We start from the raw sequence: 27,186 nt of genomic DNA, 5'->3' as shown, positions 1-27,186 counted from the left end.
AAAATTGAACTCAGGTGCATCCTGTTTCCACTGATCATCCCTGAGGCCAGGTTCACACTGGTGCAACAAACACTTCAACATTGGGAGCTCATGTCGCATGACGTGTGAAAATCAAGGTTTCCCTAAAGGAGCAGTCTTAACTGGTCTGACACAAGTCGGTCCGACTTTGAAAATGCTCCCTGCACTACTTTGGTCCGACTTTGATCCTACTTCAGCCCACTGACTATCATTGAAGTCGGATCAAAGTCGGATGGTCGTCTTGCATGATCCGACTTTGGCATGCGACTTGTGCTCTGATGATTTTAAGGGGGAACTCCGCGCCAAATTTTAAATAAAAAACCGGCATGGGTTCCCCCTCCAAGAGCATACCGGGCCCTTCGGTCCGATATGGATTTTAAGGGGAACCCCCTACGCCGAAAGAATGGCGTGGGGGTTCCCCCAGAATCCATACCAGACCATTATCTGAGCATGCAACCCGGCTGGTCAGGAAAAGGGGTGGGGACGAGCGAGCGCCCCCCCCCCCTGAACCGTACCAGGCCACATGCCCTCAACATGGGGGGTGGGTGCTTTGGAGCAGGGGCGAGCCCTGCAGCCCCCCCCCACCCCAAAGCACCTTGTCCCCATGTTGATGAGGACAAGGGCCTCTTCCCGACAACCCTGGCCATTGGTTGTCGGGGTCTGCGGGCGGGGGGCTTATCGGAATCGAGGAGCCCCTTTTAATAAGGGGGCCCCCAGATCCCAGCCCTATGTGAATGAGTATGGGGTACATCGTACCCCTACCCAATCACCTGGGGGGAAAAAAGTGTAAAAAAAAAAAAAAAAAACCCACCACACTAGACAGGTTCTCTTCTTCTGATGTGGACACGACGCTCTCTCCCGCTGTAATGCCGTGTGCACGGTGCGCAACGACTTATATAGGCATGGGGCGTGGTCACTGGGTGATGTCACCTGAAGACCCCCTGCCCCTTATGACGTCACAGCCTGAGGCATGATCGGGTGGTGACGTCATAAGGGGTGGGGTAATCGGGTGACATCACCCAGTGACCACGCCCCATGCCTATATAAGTCGTTGTGCACCGTGCACACGGCATTACAGCGGGAGAGAGCGTTGTGTCAACATCGGAAGAAGAGAAGAGGGGAGAAGACGACGGAGAAGACCGGGCCACCACTAGCAAAAGAGCGGGGAAAAGAGCAGAAGATGATAGCAGAGGAACCCGGCAGAAGATACCGGAGAGCGGGAAAAGAACCGGAGAGCGCGGCGAAGAGGTCGGAGAGCGCGGAGAAGTCGGAAGAGACCCTAGAAGTTGGAAGAAGACCCCCGGAGCTGCCTAATAAATTAATTACTTTATAAACCTGTCTAGTGTGTTTTTTTATTGACATTTTTTTTCCCTAAGTGAATGGGTAGGGGTACCCCATACTCATTTACATAGGGTGGGGGGGCCGGGATCTGGGGGCCCCCTTATTAAAGGGTGCTCCCGGATTCCGATAAGCCCCCTGCCCGCAGACCCCGATAACCAACGGCCAGGGTTGTCAGGAAGAGGCCCTTGTCCTCATCAACAGGGGGACAAGGTGCTTTGCGGTGGGGGGGCCGCAGGGCGCCCCCCTGCCCCAAAGCACCCACCCCCCATGTTGAAGGCATGTGGCCTGGTACGGTTCAGGAGGGGGGGCGCTCTCTCGTCTCCACCCCCTTTCCAGACCGGCCGGGCTGCGTGCTCGGATAAGGGTCTGGTATGGATTTTGGGGGGACCCCCACGCCGTTTTTTTTCGGCGTATGGGGGTTCCCCTTAAAATCCATATCAGACCGAAGGTCCCGGTATGCTCCTGGAGGGAGAACCCATGCCGTTTTTTTATTTAAAATTTGGCGTGGAGTTCCCCCTCAAGATTCTTACCAAACACAGTGCCTGGTATTGGCGGGGATTCAAGTTGGATCCCTGTTCATTGAAAGTCGGACATATGTCGGCTTCAAGTCGCAGGGCAAAGTCGGATCCAAAAGTAGGACGGCTGTCGTGTCGCACCAGTGTGAACCCAGCCTGAGAGGTTTCTGCAACTTGGAGTTCATCTGTGGTAAATTCAATTGATTGGACATGATTTGGAAAGGCTCACACCTGTCTATATAAGATCCTACAGTTAACAGAGCATGTCAGCAAAGCTAGCGGCTGATATGTGAGCAGCGGTAATCAGGGGCACCGGCCGGACAATTAAAGACTGCAACGATCCTGAGTGTCAGAGACACTAATCCCTCCCTACAGCAGTTGACTGAAGGTGCACAGAGGTGACAGCTGACCATCATGGTCAAATATGGTCACCCATGGAATCTGCCGGAGAACGTTTGGACCGATTTGCTTGGGGATCCCAAGATGGCGGCAGACGCGCAGAGGAGACACAAGTGAAAAGCAGCGCGCAACAGAGCAGAGCTGATCTGCTACACACAGACTTCTTTGCGGTAAGCCCCTTACCCCGCAGACATCGTGGGCTAAGAAGAGGGTATTCCCTGGATAGGCTACCCCAGGGGGATCCGGAAGCCATAGAGCCTGCAGGGGGATGACATTGAGCCTTCCCTAAAGCAAATCATGAAGGCCATACGTACATGCCAAACTACCTTGATGGCATGAGAGCTGAAATGTCATTTTTAAAACAAGAAATGCACAATGTTAAAGAAAGGGCCACAGAGGCAGAGCAGAGAATTAGTGATCTGGAAGATATCGTTCGTCCTCTGGAAAGCACGGTGCAAAAACTGCAAAAAGGAGGTTGCTACCCACACAGATAAGTTGGGCGATATGGAAGACCGCCAGAGACGGAATAATGTTTGCTTTGTGGGATTTCTTGAGGGAGCAGAGGGTAAACAACCTGAAGATTTCCTAGCACTATGGCTTAAAGGATAATATGGCAGACTGTAGAATAATTATATTAATTTGGCTTTATAATCAAGATCTGTAAGTATGCAGTCTGGGTTCCCTTTTATGCTTTGACTTTGAAAAAGCTCACTCAGCTCAGCATAAGACAAATCTTGAAATAGCTAGGTTGTGTGCATGTCATTTTTGTAACAGTTGTTCTACATGTGCTGAGTTAATGACTAAAGGTCAGTAGGTCAGTGATGTCACAGATAAGAATATACTGTGTCTGTCATAAACTTTATTGTAAAGATCTTTTTAAAGGTAAAAACATATTATCCATAATATAGTTAGTTATTTGATATAGTTATTTAATTAGTTAGTTAGATTGAGTTTGTGTGAAGTAGTATATATTTATATATGTATCCAATTATAGTTTAATATGCATTTGTAAGATTTGGTACAGAATTGCATTTCTGTAGTTTAAAAGATATCCATTACAAGAATTTGGCCATTTGGAAAGGTCATTCACCTTTAGTTTTTTATAAGAATCTGTTGTGTGTTACTGACAATCAAAGAGGTTTAAGAGACGTGTCAGCTGTTGGCAAAGAGAATATTTAGAATAATCACGAATATGATCATTTCATTTTTAGTTCTAGCCGTATATGGCTATGACTTTAGTCTGCTGACTTGATTTGAAATAGTATAAAAACAGAGTGACACTTCACGTCAGGACGCACGACACACGACACGACACACATCATACACACAACACATGTCCTACACACACACACAGAAGGACGTCATTACTTTTTCACATACACAAAGAAGAACACACGCATTCTTACTCTACAGAAGACATTTCGTTTACATTAGGCCTAAATACAGCCTACCTCACAAACAGCTGCTAGAGTGGACATCTCTCTGACATAGAAAAGCACAAACGGAGCTGAGACATCTCTTGAACATTCTTGATTACAAGTTTTTGTTCCTATTTATTTTTGTTTTACTACATCAAGCTGTAAGAAGAATTTAACTTTGTATATTTTCAAGTTGTTGCCAAGTGTGACCAAATAAACTCACTTTGTTTTAAGACAGCCTGGCTACTGAACTTTTGAACAAAATGCCTAAGACACTGTTGACATAACACGTGTCTGAGAGGAGAAGGTTTTTACCCTCCCCCTACCACATTTTTACATTGGCGATTGCCAGCCAGTCCAGTTTTTTTCCCTGTTCCTCGACAAAGGGGGGAGACTCACACATTTTCATGATTGATCAAGTCTCGGAAAAAAAAAAACGATCAAAGAACCTAGAAAGAGGCGTTTGTGTTCCATCAGACAAGGATGCAAGGTCCAAGGAACTGAGCCAGCTAAAGACGAGAAATTCTTCTAAATAAGATATGGCATCTGATAATCAAATATGGAGGAAGAACAAGCTCCAAGAAGAAACTAAGTAAAGAACCTAGAAGGAGGCGTTTGCGTCAGATGTGGACAACAGTTCAATAAAAGTCGCGGGTGAGTTTTTCTATGTCTGTTTTCTCACCTCTAGCCAAAGTTTGTAACTTTGAAGAAAATAAAAAAAAAAAGGAAGACCCAGCCTACGAAGTTGATTGACAAGGCCATTTGGACGGTATGCTTCAAGCTATTGTTGGAAATCCAAGACTTTGTTTGTGAAAACGTAACGTTACGTACGTGAAGATTTCTGCCAAGGTTAGTTCCTAAGAAGGTGAGAAAGTCTCACATAAGAAAATATTGGGTAGTTGCCCAATAAGAAAAAATGTTGAATCAGGAACTGAGACTTCACGTTATTTGAAAAAGCTACCATTGAGGTACAACAGGCAAATGTATGTACTATTTGGTAAGCTAAGATGAAAGTCTGATTTTGATGTTTGAAGATGGAAAGTCCAAGAAACAGGCAAAGAAAAATCAACAGGCAAGAACACTAAAGCACACTAAAGCACACTACAGCACACAATACAAGGAACAAGGCAAAAAGCTACAAGAAAATGATTCTTCCAAGAAAAGGCAACAAAGGAAAGAAGAAGCAATGAAAGAAAGAAAACGCAACAAAAGAAAGAAAAAGCAACAAACGAAAGAAAAGGCAACGAACAACAAATTTAAAGGACATTATTTATCTCTTGTTTTTTTTTAAGTGCACACAAGGACTATCATACTAACAAGGGGTGAGTGTGTTTGTTTATATAAAATGGTAACATGGGATGGTTAACATCTCAAGGCTCAGAAGTATTTTCCTGTACCATCAGGAATACATGCAGTAGTAAGGTAATTAATTAATTCCAGAGTGTAAAGAAGTTATTTAACAAGGAAACTAAGTTTAATGCTGCATGTAAATGTTTATGAATATTTTAGCCCTGAAAAACAGAAAATGTGTGTTATTACACGTGGTCATTTTAAAACATATATATAGGGGGCAGAAAAAAGTTTTCAGAGAAAAAGTATAGATTAAGATTGTGGAAAGAACTGCATGAAATTGAGATTATGGAAAATAACATGGTGTTTAGTGTCTTACAAAAATCCTATAGATTTGGTTGTAGGAAATAATAAGTTAAGGATTGAACAATTTTTACAAAAATTTCAAACTTAGATTAGGTTATTAAATTAAAAGTAGTAGATTGTTCTAATTTATTTAAGATTACCCAGAGAAAATATTAAAATATGAAAGTTTTGTTCAATCTAAAAAAATTGTAAAAATAGCAATTGTTAAAAGTCTTTGTAAATGAGTATTTCTGGTAAAAGTAAGGACTTTGATTGAGGGAGGAGTTTTCTCGGGGAAATGGCCAATCGCAGTTTTTTGGGTAGGACCCAATCTGTGAGTTTCACGAGATTGTCCTCTAAACAATTTTTTTGTCATTACTATAATCAGGAAAGTCATATAACGTAGTGTACATGATTTTTGGCAGATGTACAAACAAAATATGTTTAAAAAAGTGGTAAAAAGGTTAAACATTTTAAAAACGAAAAACTAGATTGTTACCGAATTGTACAGTGTATTGTATACAAAGCATGATGGCTAAACTGATTGTAACAGATCATTCTCTGAAGAGTTTGTGACATGCGAGGAGTGTATTGCCAACAGAGAAATGCAGATCAAGTTACACAGACTAGTCATCATGTCATGACAGTTTTCACTTCTGTGGATCAAAGTCTTCCAAATATCTGGAAGAGGGTTCATGGATGAGAAAAAATACATTTTTAAAAGGTATTATTACTTATTAAAGTAATTGTTTTTAAAAAAATAAGATTTTTTGGGTCTTAATAACTTTTCTCAAGAGTTCATTGAGATTTTTCTAGACAAAGTATTTGTCTGAGTAAATTTTAATGAATTATATAGGCTTACTGTAGGGCAAATATTTTTAATTACAAGAGAGAACTTGTATACAATAATTTGAAGATCTAAAGAAAGCCCTTATTAATGTAGTATTTTTGATTAATATAGAGATCTCTCTCAGCCATTTTATATTCAAGTGTATGTGGATGATGAGACAATTTCATTGGTATTTATAAAAAAAATGTGTTAGGAGAGCATTGTCCAATGCTACAGATCAGAGACATTGTGGGTTTTGCACCATTTGTTTTGAAAACATCTTATGTTACACTAAAGGTGTTATTACTAGGAAAACAGGAGGTGTCAATACACACAGCTTTGTCTAATGGCAATTGGATGTTAAAAAGATCAGTTGTAGTGGTATTTAAAAATACATGAGGATTATATAGATGCAATATGAGGGATAGAGCCACAATTGTGTAAGTTAATCATGAAAAAGTCACTTTTTCGACTTTTAGTGGACATTTATTGGGAAAGAATTTCCTGTGTTTGTATAAATAGCGCCAAATATATTGGCACAATGGAATGACAATATTAAACTTTCTGTAGGTGTCTGCATTGAAAGCTGATCTTAAGACTGCCATGTGTTTGTTTAGCAGTCAGAGTGCCAGGCATGTGTGGTTCATTCAATCATACTGTGTGAGAGGAATGTTTTTGGTTCTGAAAAGAAATTTCAACATGATCAAATTTCTTTCAGAAATATAATATTTAGGAAGGCCCAACCTAAATTAGTGTTCTTTTACAAAATTAAAGCAATTGTCCGTGTAAAGGAAAAAATACAATAATCTGGTAAGATTATTCTTTTGCAAGATTTAATATTAGTCACAGGATAAAAAGGGGGACTATGACATTTTGTTTTAGTTAGAATCAGTACAGACTGATGAAGATAATATTTATTGTAAAAAAAATAATTGATTCCAACAAATATGGATAGAGTTATTTTTAAATGAAAATATTTCTTTTTGCATATCCAGGTACCTGACTGATTGATTGATTTTTTTGTTTAAGCTAATGAAAGAAATTCTGAACTACTCATTTTAGAACACTTTGTCATCAAACTTCTGAATATTGTTTTTTTTGTTTATAGAACAATCCAATAGGAAAGAGTAACCCGATACTACAAAGTATTGAGGAATTTGACAAATCTTTATAGATTGATTATATTAGTTTTTTCCACCTGCTAAAGGAGGATATTAGGATGTTGTTTTTTTTTAGTTAATGTTTCTTTTTGATAAATTAATTGAGCTAATTCTAGAAATAATAATATTTTTAACAAAAGTTAAGCTGTTGTGAACTTTTGTCATATTCCACTGGGGTTGGATTTCAAACCATGGAATCAGATTATGATTTAAATTTTTTTAGGATATGTATGCAATTTTAAGTATTTAGTAAAGTTTTTGTTTCTTATCATCTTAAGTACTCAGGTATTGTAGAACATATAAATAGTATTATAAAGTCTAAATAGGGTAAGATGATTCAAGAAAAAGGTAAAGATTGGGTGACTTATTTACCTGCTACAGTTTTCATTTAAAAACTTTATTATTTTTTAAACATAAGGTTTGTTAACTTTAGAGTTAATGACAGGATGTCTTTTGAGATCAGCATACTCCATTATTTTTATATAATCTGTTGTATAGAAAGAAGTGTGGTTGCAAACTTTGCAAACAACAGGTACAGGTATTTCAGAAGTTTGTTCACAAAACATGGCTAGGCCTTTGCTAAATTTAAATAGAAATGATGTCTTGAATGAGATTTCTACTTCTTATGAGTATGTTTAGTAATTTATTCCAGTAGCTAAAGTTATGGTTAAGAATTAAAGATCTGAAGGTACCAGGGATGCCAACAGAGATGTCAACTGAGATATCAATTGGAAAGATTATTTTGTTATTTTTAAGGTACATTGGAATTATACTTTTTGTTTCTAAAGAATTGGTAATAAAATAAATAAAAATAATTGGTAAAAATAAGAACTAAATGGGTAGGATGTAATCAGCAGGAATGTTTCAGTTTGAGGAAATACCTCAGTGACAACTGCTGCCGGAAATATATTATTGCATCCTATAGTTATTATATTTATTATCATGATATTATGTATTTTATTTCAAATCTGTATTATGGTTAGAATGAAACGATTTTATAAATTGATTAAGGAAGAAATGAAAAAAAGGTGAAAAATTATGACAGGTATTTTTAGTCGGAAAATTACTTCTGGCTTATCTGATGCTATGATGAGCTGTGGTACATCTGGAGCAACTGATTCAAAATGTGTATGAAAGGGCCATAAATGGAGTGTGCGTGATTTAGTTAATATAATAAATTATATTCAGGGGGGATTGTAGAATAATTATATTAATTTGGCTTTATAATCAAGATCTGTAAGTATGCAGTCTGGGTTCCCTTTTATGCTTTGACTTTGAAAAAGCTCACTCAGCTCAGCATAAGACAAATCTTGAAATAGCTAGGTTGTGTGCATGTCATTTTTGTAACAGTTGTTCTACATGTGCTGAGTTAATGACTAAAGGTCAGTAGGTCAGTGATGTCACAGATAAGAATATACTGTGTCTGTCATAAACTTTATTGTAAAGATCTTTTTAAAGGTAAAAACATATTATCCATAATATAGTTAGTTATTTGATATAGTTATTTAATTAGTTAGTTAGATTGAGTTTGTGTGAAGTAGTATATATTTATATATGTATCCAATTATAGTTTAATATGCATTTGTACGATTTGGTACAGAATTGCATTTCTGTAGTTTAAAAGATATCCATTACAAGAATTTGGCCATTTGGAAAGGTCATTCACCTTTAGTTTTTTATAAGAATCTGTTGTGTGTTACTGACAATCAAAGAGGTTTAAGAGACGTGTCAGCTGTTGGCAAAGAGAATATTTAGAATAATCACGAATATGATCATTTCATTTTTAGTTCTAGCCGTATATGGCTATGACTTTAGTCTGCTGACTTGATTTGAAATAGTATAAAAACAGAGTGACACTTCACGTCAGGACGCACGACACACGACACGACACACATCATACACACAACACATGTCCTACACACACACACAGAAGGACGTCATTACTTTTTCACATACACAAAGAAGAACACACGCATTCTTACTCTACAGAAGACATTTCGTTTACATTAGGCCTAAATACAGCCTACCTCACAAACAGCTGCTAGAGTGGACATCTCTCTGACATAGAAAAGCACAAACGGAGCTGAGACATCTCTTGAACATTCTTGATTACAAGTTTTTGTTCCTATTTATTTTTGTTTTACTACATCAAGCTGTAAGAAGAATTTAACTTTGTATATTTTCAAGTTGTTGCCAAGTGTGACCAAATAAACTCACACTTTGTTTTAAGACAGCCTGGCTACTGAACTTTTGAACAAAACGCCTAAGACACTGTTGACATAACACGTGTCTGAGAGGAGAAGGTTTTTACACCCTCTCCACATTTTTACACAGACACTACTTTCTCTCGCTTCTTCACTATAGAGTGAGCACACCGGATCCCTTCAAGACCACCACTTCCAGGGGCTCATCCACACCCAATGATTGCGCATATATTGTAGGTCTGCAGAACTACTGTATAATGGCAATCGCATATCTATGTATCCCGATTTCTCTGCAGCTACGCAGAAACAATGTGCCAGCCTTATGCATGTGAAAAAAAGGCTCAGGGATTTGCAATTGGTATACAGCATGCTATACCCTGCAAATATATGAGTGGTGGATAGAGCCAAGGTGCATTTTTTCAATACTCCCACGGATACCTCTTGCTGGTTGGATGCTAGGGCGTGGTCTAGTCCTGCTGCTCATCGCTAAATGATTCCATACATTGCTACCCGATAATGCCACTTCAAACTAGGAGCCTCGTTGAGTTCTGTTGGATTTGTTATGACAGATACAGTTGTTTTTCATTGTGGTATCTGGGAACTGTGTTGGATTTGCTAGTTCCATTCCAGGAAACGCACTGCCCCACCATTACAGGATTTACGTTTCTGGAGTATATACTCATGGTAACACGCAAGATTTAGAGGCATTACCTGAACAGTGATGTTCTACTCTGCTGTACATGACTGTCTCATGAAGCTACTATTCACATGAAAGTCCCACGCTGGTCTGTTTCCCAGGCCATAACTTTTGCATTTTTATTCTCTATTTGTTTCATTGAAAAAAATATCCCCTTTTTTTCCTCTTTTTGAGATGTTTATTTTGTTTTGTTTTCTTCTCCCCGTGTACGCAGACATGCAACGCTTACTGTTTGCAGGACACTTGTGTTTTTTAAAGGGGCTATATGTACTAAATCACAGCTCATTTTTCTCTTCTTTGACCCTCAAGGTCATTTCAAATATTCAGTTATGGGATACAAGCACCCAACATGTTGGGGTTGGGTTTTACAACCCCTGGCAAAAATTATTGAATCACCAGTCCCTGAGGATATTCCTTCAGTTGTTTATTGTTGTAGAAAAAAAAGCAGATCACAGACATGGCCAAAAACTAAAAGGCATTTCAAATGGCAGCTTTCTGGCTTTAAGAAACACTAAAAGAAATCAAGAAAAATAATTGTGGTGGCCAGTAACCGTTAGATTTATAGAACAAGCACAGGGAATAAATTATGGAATCACTCAATTCTGAGGAAAAAATTATGGAATCACCCTGGAAATTTTCATTACAAACACTAACACCTGCATCAGATTAAATCTGCTTAATAGTATGTAGGTAAAAAGGAGTGATCACACCTTGGAGAGCTGTTGCAACAAGTGGACTGACATGAAGCATGGCTCCAACACCAGAGATGTCAATTGAAAAAAAAAGAGAGGATTATCAAACTCCTTAAAGAGGGTAAATCATCACGCAGTGTTGCACAAGATGTTGGTTGTTCACAGTCGGCTGTGTCTAAAACATGGACCAAATACAAACAACATGGGAAGGTGGTTAAAGGCAAGCATACTGGTAGACCAAGGAAGACATCAAAGCGTCAAGACCGAAAACTTAAAGCAATATGCCTTGAAAACAGAAAATGTACAACAAAACAAATGAGGAACAAATGGGAGGAAACTGGAGTCAACATCTGTGACCGAACTGTAAGAAACCGCCTAAAGGAAATGGGATTTACATACAGAAAAGCTAAAAGAAAGCCATCTCTAACACCTAAACACAAAAAAACAAGGTTACAATGAGCTAAGGAAAGGCAATCGTGGACTGTGGATGATTGGATGAAAGTCATATTCAGTGATGAATCTCGAATCTGCATTGGGCAAGGTGATGATGCTGGAACTTTTGTTTGGTGCCGTTCCAAGGAGATTTATGCAGACTGTGAAGAAAACATGCAAATTTCCACAGTCAATTATGATATGGGGCTGCATGTCAGGTAAAGGCACTGGGGAGATGGCGGTCATTAAATCTTCAATAAATGCACAGGTTTACATTGAAATTTTGGACACTTTTCTTATCCCATCTATTGAAAGGATGTTTGGGGATGATGAAATCATTTATCAAGATGATAATGCATCTTGCCATAGAGCAAAAACTGTGAAATAATTCCTTGAAGAAAGACACATAAGGTCAATGTCATGGCCTGCAAACAGTCCGGATCTCAATCCAATTGAAAATCTGTGGTGGAAGTTAAAGAAAATGGTCCATGACAAGGCTCCAACCTGCAAAGATGATTTGGCAACAGCAATCAGAGAAGGCTGGAGCCAGATTGATGAAGAGTATTGTTTATCACTCATTAAGTCAATGCCTCAGAGACTGCAAGCAGTTATAAAAAGTCAGAGGTGGTGCAACAAAGTACTAGTGATGTGTTGGAGTGTTATTTTGTTTGTTTGTTTTTCATGATTCCATAATTTTTTCCTCAGAGTTGAGTGATTCCATAATTTATTCCCTGTGCTTGTTCTATAAATCTAACTGTTACTGGCCACCACAATTATTTTTCTTGATTTCTTTTAGTGTTTCTTAAAGCCAGAACGTTGCCATTTGAAATGCCTTTAGTTTTTGGCCATGTCTGTGATCTGCTTTTTTTCTACAACAATAAACAACTGAAGGAACATCCTCAGGGACTGGTGATTCCATAATTTTTGCCAGGGGTTGTAGTTTTGTAATGTGGGCTACTACTCCCTCTATACTCAGGCCTATACTAGTTGGAGTAAATGCTGAGACATTTGGAGTTCACCAGAGTGATATACTGTTCTGTTTTATGGATAGTTTGCTAATTCCTTGTTTATCCTCTGATTTTTTGCATATGTTTCACTTCTGTCAATGGCTCAAAGAGTCAGCTTACTATCATGGAATGTGAGATGTCTAAACTCAAGGGTAAAACTATCTTTAGTATTTGACTATATTAAACAGGACAAACCTCATATTATCCTATTACAGGAGACCCATCTAGAGGGATCTAGGGTCCTGGCTTTGAAGTGAGCAAATATTATGAAAGTTATACATGCAGAATATTCCAACTATTTCTAGAGGACTGGCTATTCTGGTCACCAAAAAGCTGGATGTTCATGTCTTACTATTCAAGACCGACATTAGGAGCAGATATGTGGTCTTTGGTTTGTATTCAATGTCTTTTTGACAGTAAACTTGAGAATGCCCATGGCATCTAAAAAGCGTCCCTTTACGTCCAAAGCATTTTTAGACCAGCTAGAAAACAGCGATAGTGAATTAGAATCACTTACAGAATTGAGCAATAGTGATTCATGGGGAAATTCATCATCAGACACTGAAAGTGACGACAGCGACTGAACACATTTCAGGGTTTTTGATTTGATTACATTAGTGAATAAAATTATATGTTATAATTATTTATAGTTATTTATTATATAATATATGATTTTGGGTTTCAAACTTTATCATATCCGGGATGTCTACTAGACTCATTTGGACAGATTTCCTGTAAGTGTGTTATTACTAAGAATTACAGGCCTACAATATAAAACGCCAACATTTCCATGCAAAACAATGTACCGCTTTGAGATTCAAAAATCTGACATCATCATTCCGCCAGGGAGGTTTAAGATTAATTAATTGGATTAATGGTTTTACCAAAATTTTTGTATGCTCATTCTAATACTCCTGTATATATCCCTAGGAAAACATATCGATATATCAACTCTTTGTTGAACTCTTTTCTGTGGGGCCCCAAGGCGACTAGGGGTTCATTGGAGGTCTTACAGCTGCCGGTTGAAAGAAGAGGACTGGTACTACCAGATCTTCATCTCTATTATTTTGCATCCCGACTGCTGTATATCCATTGGTGGATGTTTCCACAACTGAATAGTGCAGCAGTGACGGTGGAAGCAGCAGTTGCCGCCTCTTATGAAGCCCTGTTGAACTTTTTCTAAAGAGGGGAGGTTCCTAGGGCAGGGGGCAAAACTACGCTTAAATTAGCTAAACGTATTTTGAGGACCTACCTAAAACACATAGCTGACTGTACCCTTCATTTATCTCCCAATGCTCTGCTCTGGTTCAACCCTGTCTATGTGAATTCTTTCACTTGGAGGATGGGTATAGATGGTCTAAGTTTCGGATCAAATATTTTCACCATGTATATGTTGCAGGCAGATTTAAAAAACTTTTGCAGTTACAGGGTGAGATGGGTATACCCAGCTCTTGGAGATTCCACTATACCAGGTGAAAAAACGCAGCACAAGGTCAGTTTGGGGGTGAACCAATCACGGTAGATAAGAGAAATCTAGAAAAAAAAAATCATATCAAGTCCGGAACATACTAAACTGATCTCTACTTATTATAGTGTCTTGATAGTTTGTATTTTCAACTCCTAAGAAAATTAGGGATAGATGGTGCATTATTATACCCAAACTAACAGTAGAACATTGGGAGGATCTGTTGGTATCATATATGCCCAGTTATTTCAGCCAGAGATAATATGATACATTTAGGATATTTGCATCAAATTATACGCCCCTTACAGTATATAAAATGGGGAGAAGAGATTCCCCACATGTCATAAATGTCTTAGAGTAGGGATCTTTTCTGCATATGGTATGGGAGTGCAATAGGATTCGCCCCCTATGGTCCCAGGTCACTCAGTTTATTGCAGCTGTTTTTGATCTTCCAAATATATGTAGTCCGCTGGTGGGGGTTCTGGGCATAATCGAAGACGAACTTATGAGCAATAATATGATTACTTTGTTAAGATTGTTTTTTTTTTTATGTTCGCAAATTGATTGCAATCAACTGGATTAGGAGAGAATACCTCACATCATCATCTTGGAAAGTTCTAGCCAATGCTAATGTTACGCTGTACAAAATGACTTCTGAAGCTAGGGGGTGCCCTAAAAAATTCAATAAAATTTGGGCCAAATGGGTTGACTGCGATGACAGTTACAGATAACCCTTGAGGATTTACTTGTTGATTAATAAGTTAAGGACGGTACTGAACAAAGTATGTCCAATTTGAGTTAATGGGGGTGGATAGGTAATAACACACTTCACAACGGTTTAGAGGTATTTAACCTTGCATTCATTTTTATCTATATGTTTGTGTCCTGGACTGACAAAAATGACATGTGTACATACAGAAATATCGATAGGCATGGTACAGACAAAATGTATTGTATTGGAACAATGATGATAATGTTACGGTTTATCATACACCAATGTCTGCAACCTATTTCTCTTTTTTCGTTTGTGCATAGGTTTCAGTACTTACAAATTACAAGGGTTAGATGTAAGCTAGTAATACAATAAATGTCTCTGGAATAATACAAAGAGTTATTGTGCTATCTAATTAGACAAAGGATTTTTACTGTGTGAGCACTTTAATCCAAACGTAATTGAGAAAAAATATTGCTTTGGTTTAAGGAGAATAAAGAATAAGAAAGAACAACAAAGAAAAAGTAGGAAAAAAAAAGATGATAGGAAAGAGAATAGATGAGATAAAAGAAAAGAAGAAAAGGTAAGAGAAGAGACGGTAAAAGGAGGGGGGGGGGGGGAATGCTGGCATGCATGTCAATACATTGAGAAGAGGGGTGAAATATTAGAAGTTATATGTTAAATTGACAGATTTAAAGCGGAGCGCCGCCGAAAATTTTTTTTTTTAAAAGTCAGCAGCTACAAATACTGCAGCTGCTGACTTTTAAAACATGGACACTTACCTGTCCAGAGCGCCCGCGATGTCGGCACCCGAGGCCGAACCGTCTCTCCGTCCTCGGGTGCTGCCGCCTCCATCTTCGGTAAGGGAATCAGGAAGTGAAGCCGTGCGGCTTCACTTCCCGGTTCCCTACTGCGCATGCGCGAGTCGCGCAGCGCAATACGGATGGTCCCTGCTGCCTCTGGGACCCGTGTGTTTCCCAGCAGGCAGCAGGGAGGGCGCAGGAAGTGGCGTAAATAACCGCAGATTCTGCGGCTATCTATGCCGGAAGTGGGTACAGATACCTGTAATATACAGGTATCTGTACCCCCCTCCCCCCTGAAAGGTGCCAACTGTGTCACCGGAGGGGGGGGGGGGGAATCTGATGAGTGGAAGTTCCACTTTTGGGTGGAACTCCACTTTAAGGGGTTTGTGTTATAAGGTCCTTATATGAAGAGGTGGACTGAAATTTTATCCAGGAATCCCAGATTAGAGAATGTTTCTTGGAGGTACCTCTAATATTGTGGGTAATTCTCTCCATAAGGTGTACCTTGTCAACCATTTGTAGCCAAACTTTTATAGAGGGGGTTGTTGGTTGGCCCCATACAGTGGGAATTAAGGCTTTGGCAGTGTTCAGTAGATGAGGAATGATTGAACGTTTATACAAACTTATGGGAGTTTTTGTAGCATGGAAAAGGATAGTCCATGAGTTGTTGGGTATATTGACATCAGAAATCTAGACAATCAGATCGTGAATGACATCCCAATGTGATCGAATAAGTGGGCAAAACCACCATATGTGCGCATGAGTAGCTTTGTTCCCACAGTTCCTCCAGCACAATGGGGAACTGGCGGGGAACATTTGGTGTAATCTAGCTGGGGTCTAATGCCACCTAGTGAACAATTTATAGCTGAACTCTGACATTTTTGAGGCTAGGGATGAAGTATGGGCTAATTGTAAGATCTTATCCCTTTGGTTGTCAGTAAGGGAGGAATTCAGATCAGTTTCCCATTTAGCTAGGAAAGGTGGAAAGTCGGGATTTTGGAGAGCAATAAGAGCTTTGTAAAATAGAGAAATACCATGCAGAGGAGGGTCTTTTGGGTGAAATATTACTTCTATATATCATTTAAATCACTTATACCTCTAAGCGGATTAGGAAGGGAGCTTAAGAAGTGTTGTAGTTGGTGGTATCTCCATTTATCTAGAAACGTGGCAGGTTTAGGAGCGAGGATCATATGTAATGGTTTAAGTACATTGCCATTGAGAATATGATGTAGTAAGAGAGGCTCTTCCGACCTCCATGATTTAAAGCCTGGGTCAAGTAGACCTGGTAGAAAATATTTATGGTTGAGGAGAGGTAATAGGGGGGAATCATAATTCCATGAAAATTTTTTGTGTATGGCGTCCCATATATCTAAAGAGAATATGGTAAGAGCAAAGGTAGTTTGAGCAAGGTTCCTGTAAGAACGGGGTATCCAAGGAGCTATTGAGAGATCTATGCCACTTAAAAAATACTCAATGTGTACCCATAATTTCGAGTTAAGAGCATATTTCCAATCAGCCAGTCTGGCCAGAACAGCCGCTTGATAATATGCTTTAAAATTAGGAAGTGCCAGACCTCCTGAGCATTTGGAGCGAAATAATAACCCTCTGGATATTCTGGAGTGGCTGTTCTTCCAAATAAAATCGGGAAATCATGGTTTGTAAAATAGTAAAAAACCCCACTGGTACACCCAATGGTAGCATTTGAAAGACAGAGAATGCGAGGTAATACATTCATTTTAATGATATTTACTTTCCCCAACCATGTGTGTGATAGGTTAGACCATTTTCGTAGGTCATCTCTAATCTTGTTTAGCAAGGGGATATAATTGTATCGAAAAAGGGATTGGAGACTAGAAGTAAGATAAATACCTAGGTACCGTATTTATCGGCGTATTACACGCACTTTTTCCCCCTTAAAATCAGGGGAAAATCATGGGTGCGTGTTATACGCCGATCCCCGCTATTTTGTGATCTATCGGAGCGATCGCCACTGACATTCACATAGCGTGTATTTTTAAATATGGCGCCGCGGAGTCCGGAGGGACTCGGCGGCGCTCGTTCAACTGAACACAGTGACTGGGCGGAGCCGAGATACACATAGCTGATTGGACCTCTGTTATGTCCATCATAGGGACTGGGCGTGACTGTGAACGGCGCCAAGAAGAGCCGAGAACCCTCGGCTATGTGTATCTCGGCTCCGCCCAGTCACTGTGTTCTCGGCGGCGCTCATTCAGCTGAACGAGCACCGCCGAGTCCCTCCGAACTCCGCGGCGCCATATTTAAAAATACAAACTAAACTTGTGTATGTCGGCGGCGATCATGTAATGTACACTGTGGACAAGGCTGCACTGACCACTGTGGACAAGGCTGCACTGACCACTGGGGACAAGGCTGCACTGACCACTGGGGACAAGGCTGCACTGACCACTGGGGACAAGGCTGCACTGGGGAGAAGCTGCACTGACAAGGCTGCACTGGGGCAAAGCTGCACTGACAAGGCTGCACTGGACACTGGGGCAAGGCTGCACTGACAAGGCTGCAGATGGACATGATAACGCTGCATTGATGGGCATTTAAATGTAAGTTTTTTTTTCCTTAAGCTTCCCTCCTAAACTTGGGGTGCGTGTTATACGCCGGCGCGTGTTATACGCCGATAAATACAGTATTTCATGCACTTTGGTTCCCAAAAAAAAGGGGTTTGAGAGAGAGAGCCTCGGACTTGGGGATATTAATGTTTAAAATTTCGGATTTGGATACGTTTATTTTGAAGTTAGAAATTGAGTGAAACGTGGAAAATGCAGACATCAAGTTGGGAATCCAAATACGTGGCTGTTGAATAAAAAAAATAGTACATCATCAGCATAGGCTGCGTATTTATGGGATCTGTTACCTATTTGTATGCCTTTGATATTAACATTATTCCTAATTGTAGCTAAAAAGGGTTCTAAAGTAATTGCAAAAAGGAGAGGGGAGAGGGGGCAACCCTGCCTAGTTCCATTATGTAAGACTAAGGGGTCGCTTAAAGTTACATTAATTCTAATTTGTGCTGAGGGATTAGAGTAAAGGGATGAGATACGATGAAACATTTTAGGACCCAGACCAAAGTGTCATAAGGTCATCTTAAGATATTCCCAGTCCACCCTATCAAAAGCTTTTTCTGCATCGGTGGAAAGGAAGAGGGTGGGCTGGGCGCATCTCTGAACATATTGCATTAGGGAGATTGCAGAAAGGGAATTGTCTTTTGCTTCTCTATTGGGTATGAAACCTGATTGGTCTGCCGAGATCCAACTGGGTAATAGGGGGAGTAGGCGATTTGCCATTACTTTGGCAAATAATTTAATGTCAACGTTTATTAATGATATTGGCCTGAAACTGTTACATAGGGTGGGGTCCTTATCAGGTTTTGCTTTTATTTTTAATAAATTTGCAAAGATTTCACACAAACATCTTTCATGTCATTATGGAGTATTGTTTGTAGAATTTTGAGGAAAATAATGAATTTAATCCATTTTGGAATAAGGCTTTAACATAACAAAATGTGGAAAAAAAAGAAACGCTGTGAATACTTCCAAACCATACCTCTTCTGTCCCTGAACTCTGCTCTGTTCCTGAGAAATCACTCCTCGAAGTCTGTGGGAAACCAATACTTCCAGTAAGGTCGTTCTCCAGGGTCCCACGTGACGCTCTCTGGTTGCTCTTGCTAACCTCCTTATCACTACGGTCTCCTTCAGTGATATGGAGGTCAACAGAAAGAACCAGTGAGAGCGATAAAACATCCCGTAAGTGATGGAGGTGTAGGTCTCCCAAAAGACTTCAAAGGGCAATTTAAAGCCGGGTACACATTACAGTTGGTTTTCTGCATGAAAAAAAAAAACAAAAAACAAACACACACACACACACACACACACACACACACACACACAGACAACACCTGTACTACACGTCTCCCCAGTTCTCCCCCGCTGACGCTGAACTGTTGTGTTCTGACAGGGACAGTCCCCCGCCAGAACACTCCGATCAGCACTCTCTGCCATCGGCTGCTGGTTTTCCAGCATGCAAATCCAACAGACCGACATACACACGGGCAGAATGTATGTACCGGTAAATGTCTCCCAACATTATGCCCGTGTGTACGAGGCTTAAGAGGCAAGTATTCCCTCTTTTACACTTACAGCATGCCTTAAAAATGTTAGTATATCGACATAAGATGATCCCATTAATACCACAGTCACATGGTATGCTTAGAGTTTGAATCTTTTTTAGGGGCATTAAAAGATTCTTTGTAAGCCAACTGTTTGATTCAAAGTGAAACGGACTCCGAATATATGTGCAACAAATAACTAAATCAATCCTTGGTTTGATCTTCTAAAATGATCAAATGAGGAAAAAGAGAAAGAGAGAAAGGAAAGAAAGAATTTTTTTCCCCTCGATGTGATGTGCTTTTTAGACCTGTTCTTGGGGTTATTTGGGGCAGTGATTCAGAGAATTGCATTGGCTAGACTGCATCAGCTCTAGTTTCTTAGATATGGTTGAATCTACATAATTTTTTAGTTTGTTTTTAAAAAATCTTGCTGATCAACTTGTTCTTCTGTTACCTAGTTTGTGTTTGCATACTTCCAACTGTAATTTTACATCGGAAACACTGGATTCTAAAGTGTAAGTTATTAACTGTATTATAATTATGACTATATAGGAGGGGTGTGTATACGGCCACTCATATGGTTTCATTTTGGCAGATCGAGAACTGTAGAGGTTGTGGCTACTTCACAACGGTGCTGCCTGAATCATCCCAATGTATTTTGCTATATTTATATCCCGATTTTTGACAGGCGACCAGAGTGAAGAGTGGAAAATGGCATTTATGCTGTATCTAAACTAAAGCGGATAGGAAAAAATTGGGGCCATTTTTGGGATCAGAGGGTCAAATATACACAGGAACAGGTGTAATGTGTGTTGGCCTGTGTTGTCATTTGTCACCAGAAGGGAAGAAGGACTGAACTAGCTGAATCGGATTGGATTTTCCATAAAGACCGACTAATCCTTTTATGATTAAAATTATTTTTATTTTGTTTTGTGTACTTCATTTTTAGATAGCTATTAACCAAGCTATTGTACAATCACTTTGTTAGGTGTATGGCAAGCACTTGAGGCTGAGGTAGGAAAAGTATGCCAAAACAAAATTTCTTGCAGCTCATAGCAACAAATCAGCACCCAACTGTAATTTTTGTAGTCCAGGCCTAATAATCAAGCATTTTTAAATTGCAAAAGGCTGCAAAAAAATTTCTAGTATGCAAACTTTCCATGCATTAGTCCTAAGAGTCTAAAAAAAAAAAAAAAAAAAAAAAAAAGTCATGTGAGAATGTGAGAAATAGGAGTGCTGCCATTGCTGATCTCCTTCTGGATGTGACAGTTGCTTGGCAGTCCCATGCATGCTGACTCATTGGCTTTATTACATTCTAAAGATCTCTGACCTGGAACAAATAAGATGATCATAAAAGTCAGAAAAAAACTTAGCTGTATGCTTGATCTGTCTGTCTTGATCTGATAAGTTAATAGCCTCGAGGCCTCACTCATGACAGGTTTCTTTTCAAATTAGCGATAGGGGTGATGGAGTCTTTTTAGGACGAAACATGTTGGTTGGAGCCAGGACACGTGCGGTCACCATGCACAAGGACTGCAGTCATTTTGTTGGTTAGAAGCTCTCCTACTGTTTGGATCGATATGCTGTTTTTATTTCTTTCTACTGCTTGTGAGTATTCTGATGCGTTTAAATAAATGCTTTATTGCCTTGAATACTGCAAAATGAGGCATTTGTTATGCTTCCTGAATTTTGCATGATGTGGTGCCCCATCTGACAGAGTGACCTACCTGGAAGATTCAAAACTGTCAGGAGGCTGTCTGGAGATTTTGACTGTGGTTTGTGTTGAATTGAGCGCTGCTGACCACTTGTAAATACGCGATTCATTATTGAGGGTAAGAGGCTCTGTGTGCTGTGGTGAGGTGCTTTTTTCAGCTCTGAACACCACCATTTGGACTTTGAAAGACTTTAATCATGTGAAAGCACTGCATTTATATTTTCATTTATGTCATTTGTCACCAGCAAATTGTGCTAGCAGCTTTTGCTCATTATTATCTTTTATCCTGGGTGCAAGCAAATTGATTTGTATATATTTTTGTTAAGGTAAATTCATTATTTATTCCATCTACTACAGAAGCTTTGCTACCACATATAAGAAAAAAGAAAATCCCTAGGTTTAGCTTTGTTGCCCTAATGTAGCACATGACAAATGTGCCTTAAACACACTGCACAAAAAAAAATGTAGGAGATGTGAATATAGCTTAAGGCCCCTTTCACACGGTCCATGCGATCAGGTCTGCCTAGCAGTTTTTCAGACATATCCGATTGGATAATCCATGCATCTCTATGGACAGGACCTGTGCCCGTTTACACCCACCTATCTCTGGGTCCAATCTGGTCTTTGACAAAAAACAAAAACAAAACACACCACACCACACACACTTCCATTAAGCAAATTGGATTGAAGTTTGTCAGGAGTAAATGGAAGGCAGAGTTCATTTACTCCTGGCTGCCTATATAGCAAAACGGGTGGACACGCATGTGTCATCCGACTGTTCTGCTCAGATCAACAGGGAAACTGAGCCGATTCCCTGCTGATCAGAAAGGAATCTACGCAGAATTCATTCCATGTTCTGCTTCCACCGGTCATTTCACTGTAAACAGTTACTGGACTACAAAGACGACGGATAACAAAAACACTACTTACCTTACTCCTTCATCAGCAAGACAGATTTCGAGAGCAACTTCTAGCTTCAGAAAAAAATAAGAAAGCTGTAAGTTTTTCAGTTCAATGAGGCAGTTTTAATGGATTATTACAATGGATGGCAATTGTCCCCATATGCTACTTGCATTCACAAAAAAAATTAGGATGAAACAGTCCAATATTACCCAAAGGCTGGAAGTACCAGAACCGATGTTGTTAATAGGTTTTGGGCTTGCATTAATAGCATCAGTTTGAGATGCTTGGAGATCATTCAGAATTCTTTGACATGTGCATTTGAGCTGCATTTTAGCTGCTTTTAGTGGGTTTTGCATTTTTGTAGACTTGTATGAGAATGAAAATCTTTATGATGCAAACGAAAGCCCTTTGACACAGGCCCCTATGCATACTGAAAACTGGGTCATACGACCATTACTGTGAGATTTCCCACTTTAGCAGCTTATATACATCCAAGAACTGAAAATATTTTTTCTTACTACATGTAATTAACATTATTTATGAAGAGATATTTTGCCTTTTTTCTTTTACTGAAATTCTATTGAAAAAATTTCCAATACAGTAAGATAGGAACAAAATGGTATAAAAACAAAATGTAGACATAAAATAGCAATACATTTTGCCTTTTTTTAAATACAGAGACCATGGATTTAAGATGCCATTAATGTGGTTGTAAAGGCAACACATTTTATACCTTAATGCATTCCCTGCATTAAGGTAAAAAAATGTTCCAATAGATGTATTGCCCCCTCAACTCACTAAATACTTACCTGAGGTCTGTATCAATCCAGGGCTTTGGCCAACTGCAGCAGCGCTGGTTCAATCTCCCTCTCATCACAGGCACAAAAAAAGCAGGTGAAGCCATTGGCTCCTGCTGCTGTCAATCAAATCATTTGAGAGAGCAGAGCGGGGTCAAGCTACGCTGTGTGGGTCTATGGATGCACAGCTCGGGAGCAAGTCTGCATGTGCGCCACCATAAGATGGGGTTTCCCATGGTGGTGCACAGAAAGAGGAGGAGGAGGAGGAGCCAAAAACGCCAGAGGGATATTCCAGAAGAGGAGGTTTGGGGCCACTCTGTGCAATACTATTGAACAGAGCAGGCAAGCATAAACAGGTTTATTTTAATTTTAAAAAATATATGCTTTATAATCACTTTAAATGTAACGGTTACTGACTTACCAATAGACATACAGTATACTGCCTAGTAAAATAAACAGATGAAACAAAAAGGAAAAAAAACAAAAAAAACAAAAAAAACCCAAACCTTACCTAGGTTGAGCATAATTAAATAAAAAAAAAATAAAAAAAGTTTGTGGGGTTCCAGAAAGTAAAGTGACCCTGCAGTGGCCCAACAAGCACTCTTGAATTCTGAACAGTAACTTTCAGAAAGCTTATATTTTCACATGGCTAGGCACATCCCCTCGTTCATGTGATATCACTGGAAAACACTCACCAGCACTGCATCATGCCAGGCAGAAGGGAAGGAACTGGCGTTTCCCAAACCCAGTAGTTCCAAGTTTCCATTTGCATTGCATGCAAGAAAGCTAAAAGTAGTATTTGGCACTGAAGAGTGGCCACTGTGCACCTGCTGGATCATTTTGCTTTCTGTACCCTGTGACAAGTTGCATTGTTTTTTTCCCAAATAACTATAGAGTACAGATGTGTTATTTTATGGCTCAGACATATCACCAGGTAATAGAATTTATTTTGACTATGCTCTCTAGATCAATAATCTTTAACATAAAATTGTACATGATGATGTAGCACCTTACGAATATCTATATCCAGTGGTGGCTGGTGGTAAATATTTCGGGGGGGGGGCTGGCAAACTAACTCTCATAGCCCCCCCATCAGTACCCCAACTCTTTAATGCCATGACCCTCATCAGTACCCCCTCTACACTTCACTCTGGCATAGCTCTCGCATCAGTTACCCCCCATAGACCTTATAAACCCCCCCAACCATCCGGTCCAGCACTCACCCTGTGCTGATCAGGCTGCAGCGCCTTGGACATGCTCTGTCTGATCTCCCCGGCTACCCCGGGCTTCAGCAAGCTCTTGGTGAATCTCTGGGCTGGCTCCATCACAGTTCACCGGGGGCGGGATGCGGGGACAACTGACAGTGTGTTGGGGGAAGGCACTGACACAGAGCAGGGGGCGGGAGGGAGCGAGGCATATGGGACTGATCACTGGTTGGATGCTGCTGGGGTACAGGACAGAGATGGGGTGCAGGGCAGAGATGGGGTGAGTGGTGGCTGTGTCTCCTCCCTCCTCCTTGGCCAATAGGATAGCTTTCAACCAATCGGGAAACGGGTCTCTGATTGGATATCCTGCTTTCTGATTGGCCGGGAGGGGAATCAGCGTGACTATAGCGAATATTTATTCGCTATTGTCACACAACTGGGTGGGCTCAGGGTGCAGTTTTCTGCTCCCCGAGCCCACCCTTTTTTGAAGCCTATTAGAGCCTCTGGCTCTAATCACGTGCTTCAAAGAAAAAAACAAAACAAAACAAAAAACACCCTTATTGGAATCCATGCGTCCGGCGCCCTGCATGTAGATTAGGGGGCCAGGTGCATGGATGGGGGGGCGCCACCATCTACATCTTAAGTAAACTTAATTACTTAACAGTTATAAAGATCAAGCCATAACCCTTTGTAATTATTAAAAATCTCTTTAAATACATGAAAACTATTAAATGTGAAAAGCTAGGTTCTTGAAAATGCAATAATACAATATCAAATAATATTATTTTTCCAAGGTGTTTAAAGTCAGTATTGAAGTATTAGCCTCTTGGAAAATTAGAAAAACTCAACATGAGACACTTTAGCAAGTGATAAAAGGGTGTTCTAATGGAAACAAAGTTTTTTGTTCTGTTTTTGTACTATAACCACAGAATTTCAGCTATGCATCTGCCTAAGACGTGTAACGACATGGTAGTCAGGGTTAAAAAAAAATGCTCAACTGACACATCATATGATTTTTATTTATTTTTTTGCTTAACATCACATGACATAGTTCATTTTCTGCAAGAAGATTGAGCATATTCCAGGATACGCAACACCATGCTAACATATGAAGTGAAAGCTGTATAAACCAAAAAAAGTTCTCCAAATCCGAATTTCGAGGCAATATTTACCACCTTTTTAAAGCGGAGGTCTGCCCACCAGTCCAAAAATTAACAGGTGCTGGCTTTTAATAATAGGAAACTTACCTGTCCTGGAGTCCAGCGATGTCCGCACCGCAGCTGATGTTTCCTTTAGCTGTCGGGTGCTGCCGTCGCCATTGAGGGTAAGGGAACCCGGCAGTGTAGCCTTACGGCTTCACGCAGGGAACCCTACTGTGGATGCGCGATGCTCCTCTCCTCTCTCCTACTGGCTCGGGAGCAGGGGGAATAGGAGGGAGCCGAGCCGTGACCTTAATATCCACAGCTGTGGCTCCCGGAAGTGGGAACAAGATACCAAAGACAAGTCCTGTCCCCCCTCTCCCCCAAAAGGTGCCAATTGTGGCAACGGAAGGGGAGGGGGGGGGGGTAACAAATGAGCGGAAGTTCCACTTTTGGGTGGAATTCCAATTTAAGTACAGGGAGTATAAACCTGCAGTGAAAAAAATAAATAAAAAAAAAAAGAGAAATTCCTTGAACACATTAATACTTACAACATATTTAAAATTTTCATCTGGGTAAAACTGGACACAGTGCAAAACGCTACTTGAACGCTGAAAACAAAAAAACAAAAAAAAAAAAAATTAATAATAATAAAACAAAAAAAATCACTTATGACGGGTTATGCAACCTAAATCTATGCAACCCAACTCCGATTTTTAAAGATATGTTAACAGAATGTCAAAGATAGATTGAAATGGAATTTTCAAAATCTTTTTGAATCTTACCTTACCTGTAAAATCAAAATCCCAATGGACAGCAGAATATGCCTGAGAATATAGCAGTTTACACAAGGTCACACCATTCCTCTCTAATTTTCTGTCATTAAACCCGGACATAACAAAAAAATACTGTTCGCCATGCAAAAATAGATTCTATGTTATTTTGTGTCTGAACAGTTCATAAATTATGTACAGTACTTAATTTTTTTGGACTTAAAGAACATATAAAGCAAAACCCTTTCAATAGTGTATTGGGAAAGAAGACAAATACATTTTAAGGTTTACATACTGTACACTTTAAGAGAATGTTAACTGTTGTACATTTTTGCAAGATGCAATTTACTTAAAAAAACAATGAAAATTCACCAAAACACATATCAATGCACATTAAAACACACGTGAAGGTGTATTAACATGTACGATACAAAGCCAAGCTGTAAATAATCTCGACACATCTGGCAAAAACTAGTGTAAATGGGCCCTAGGTTGTAGTTGCGTTAGGTCAGAATGAACACAGCGAGCTGTGGCTCGGGTGCCCCCATAGCAAGCGGCTTGCTGTGGGGGCACTCAACAGGAGGTAGGAGCCAGGATCACCAAAGAGGGACTCGAAAAGAGGAGGATCTGGGCTGCTCTGTGCAAAACCACTGCACAGTGCAGGTAAGTATGACATATTTTTAACGAAAAAAAAAAAAAAAAAAAAAAAAAAAACACACAACAGAGACTTCAGTATCACTTTAATACTGTACCTTACAATAACAGATCTAGGTCAGTGCTACTACCTTTTCCATCAGAAAAACTGTAACTTGTACATTATGTTTAATGGTTTTATAAGAATTCTGTGCAGAGCAGGTAAAAAAGTACTGCAATTTTGGCCATCACAAGTGTACTGAATATGTAAAAGGAGCATGACCTTTGTACAGAATAATTATTTATAAACTTGAAATTAAATTAAACTAAGAAAAAAAAAAAAAAAAAGACCCAAGCAGACATATCTTAAATGCAAAAAGCTTTCAAGAAACTGTTTCTTCAGTCACATTTGCAAATGTTCACGCTGTCCAATGGAATCCTAAGCATGCATTAATAAATTGGAATTCTGCAGAAATATGACATAGTTGAAACTTGATTAAACACAGCTACAAGTTTCTTTTGAAATATTTTTTCCTCATTAAAGCGCTAGTTAA

At 39.7% G+C, this 27,186-nt stretch overlaps 1 protein-coding gene across 1 annotated transcript in view; it reads right to left on the bottom strand.

Annotated features, from left to right (window-relative positions):
- The window catches only part of GSAP (gamma-secretase activating protein), a gene marked incomplete in the record, with an annotated part of 185,523 nt that overhangs the window by 93,719 nt on the left and 64,618 nt on the right, over positions 1-27,186 (bottom strand). The window contains 3 exon segments of the mRNA XM_073623550.1: positions 18,975-19,138; positions 22,113-22,156; positions 25,778-25,837. Coding sequence (XP_073479651.1) covers positions 18,975-19,138; positions 22,113-22,156; positions 25,778-25,837 — 268 coding nt within the window.

The sequence above is a fragment of the Aquarana catesbeiana genome, linkage group LG03 (genome assembly GCF_042186555.1).
Source record: "Aquarana catesbeiana isolate 2022-GZ linkage group LG03, ASM4218655v1, whole genome shotgun sequence".
Lineage (NCBI taxonomy): Eukaryota > Metazoa > Chordata > Amphibia > Anura > Ranidae > Aquarana > Aquarana catesbeiana.
Note: the sequence above shows the minus strand (reverse complement) of the source record. Positions and strands in the feature narration are given on the sequence as shown.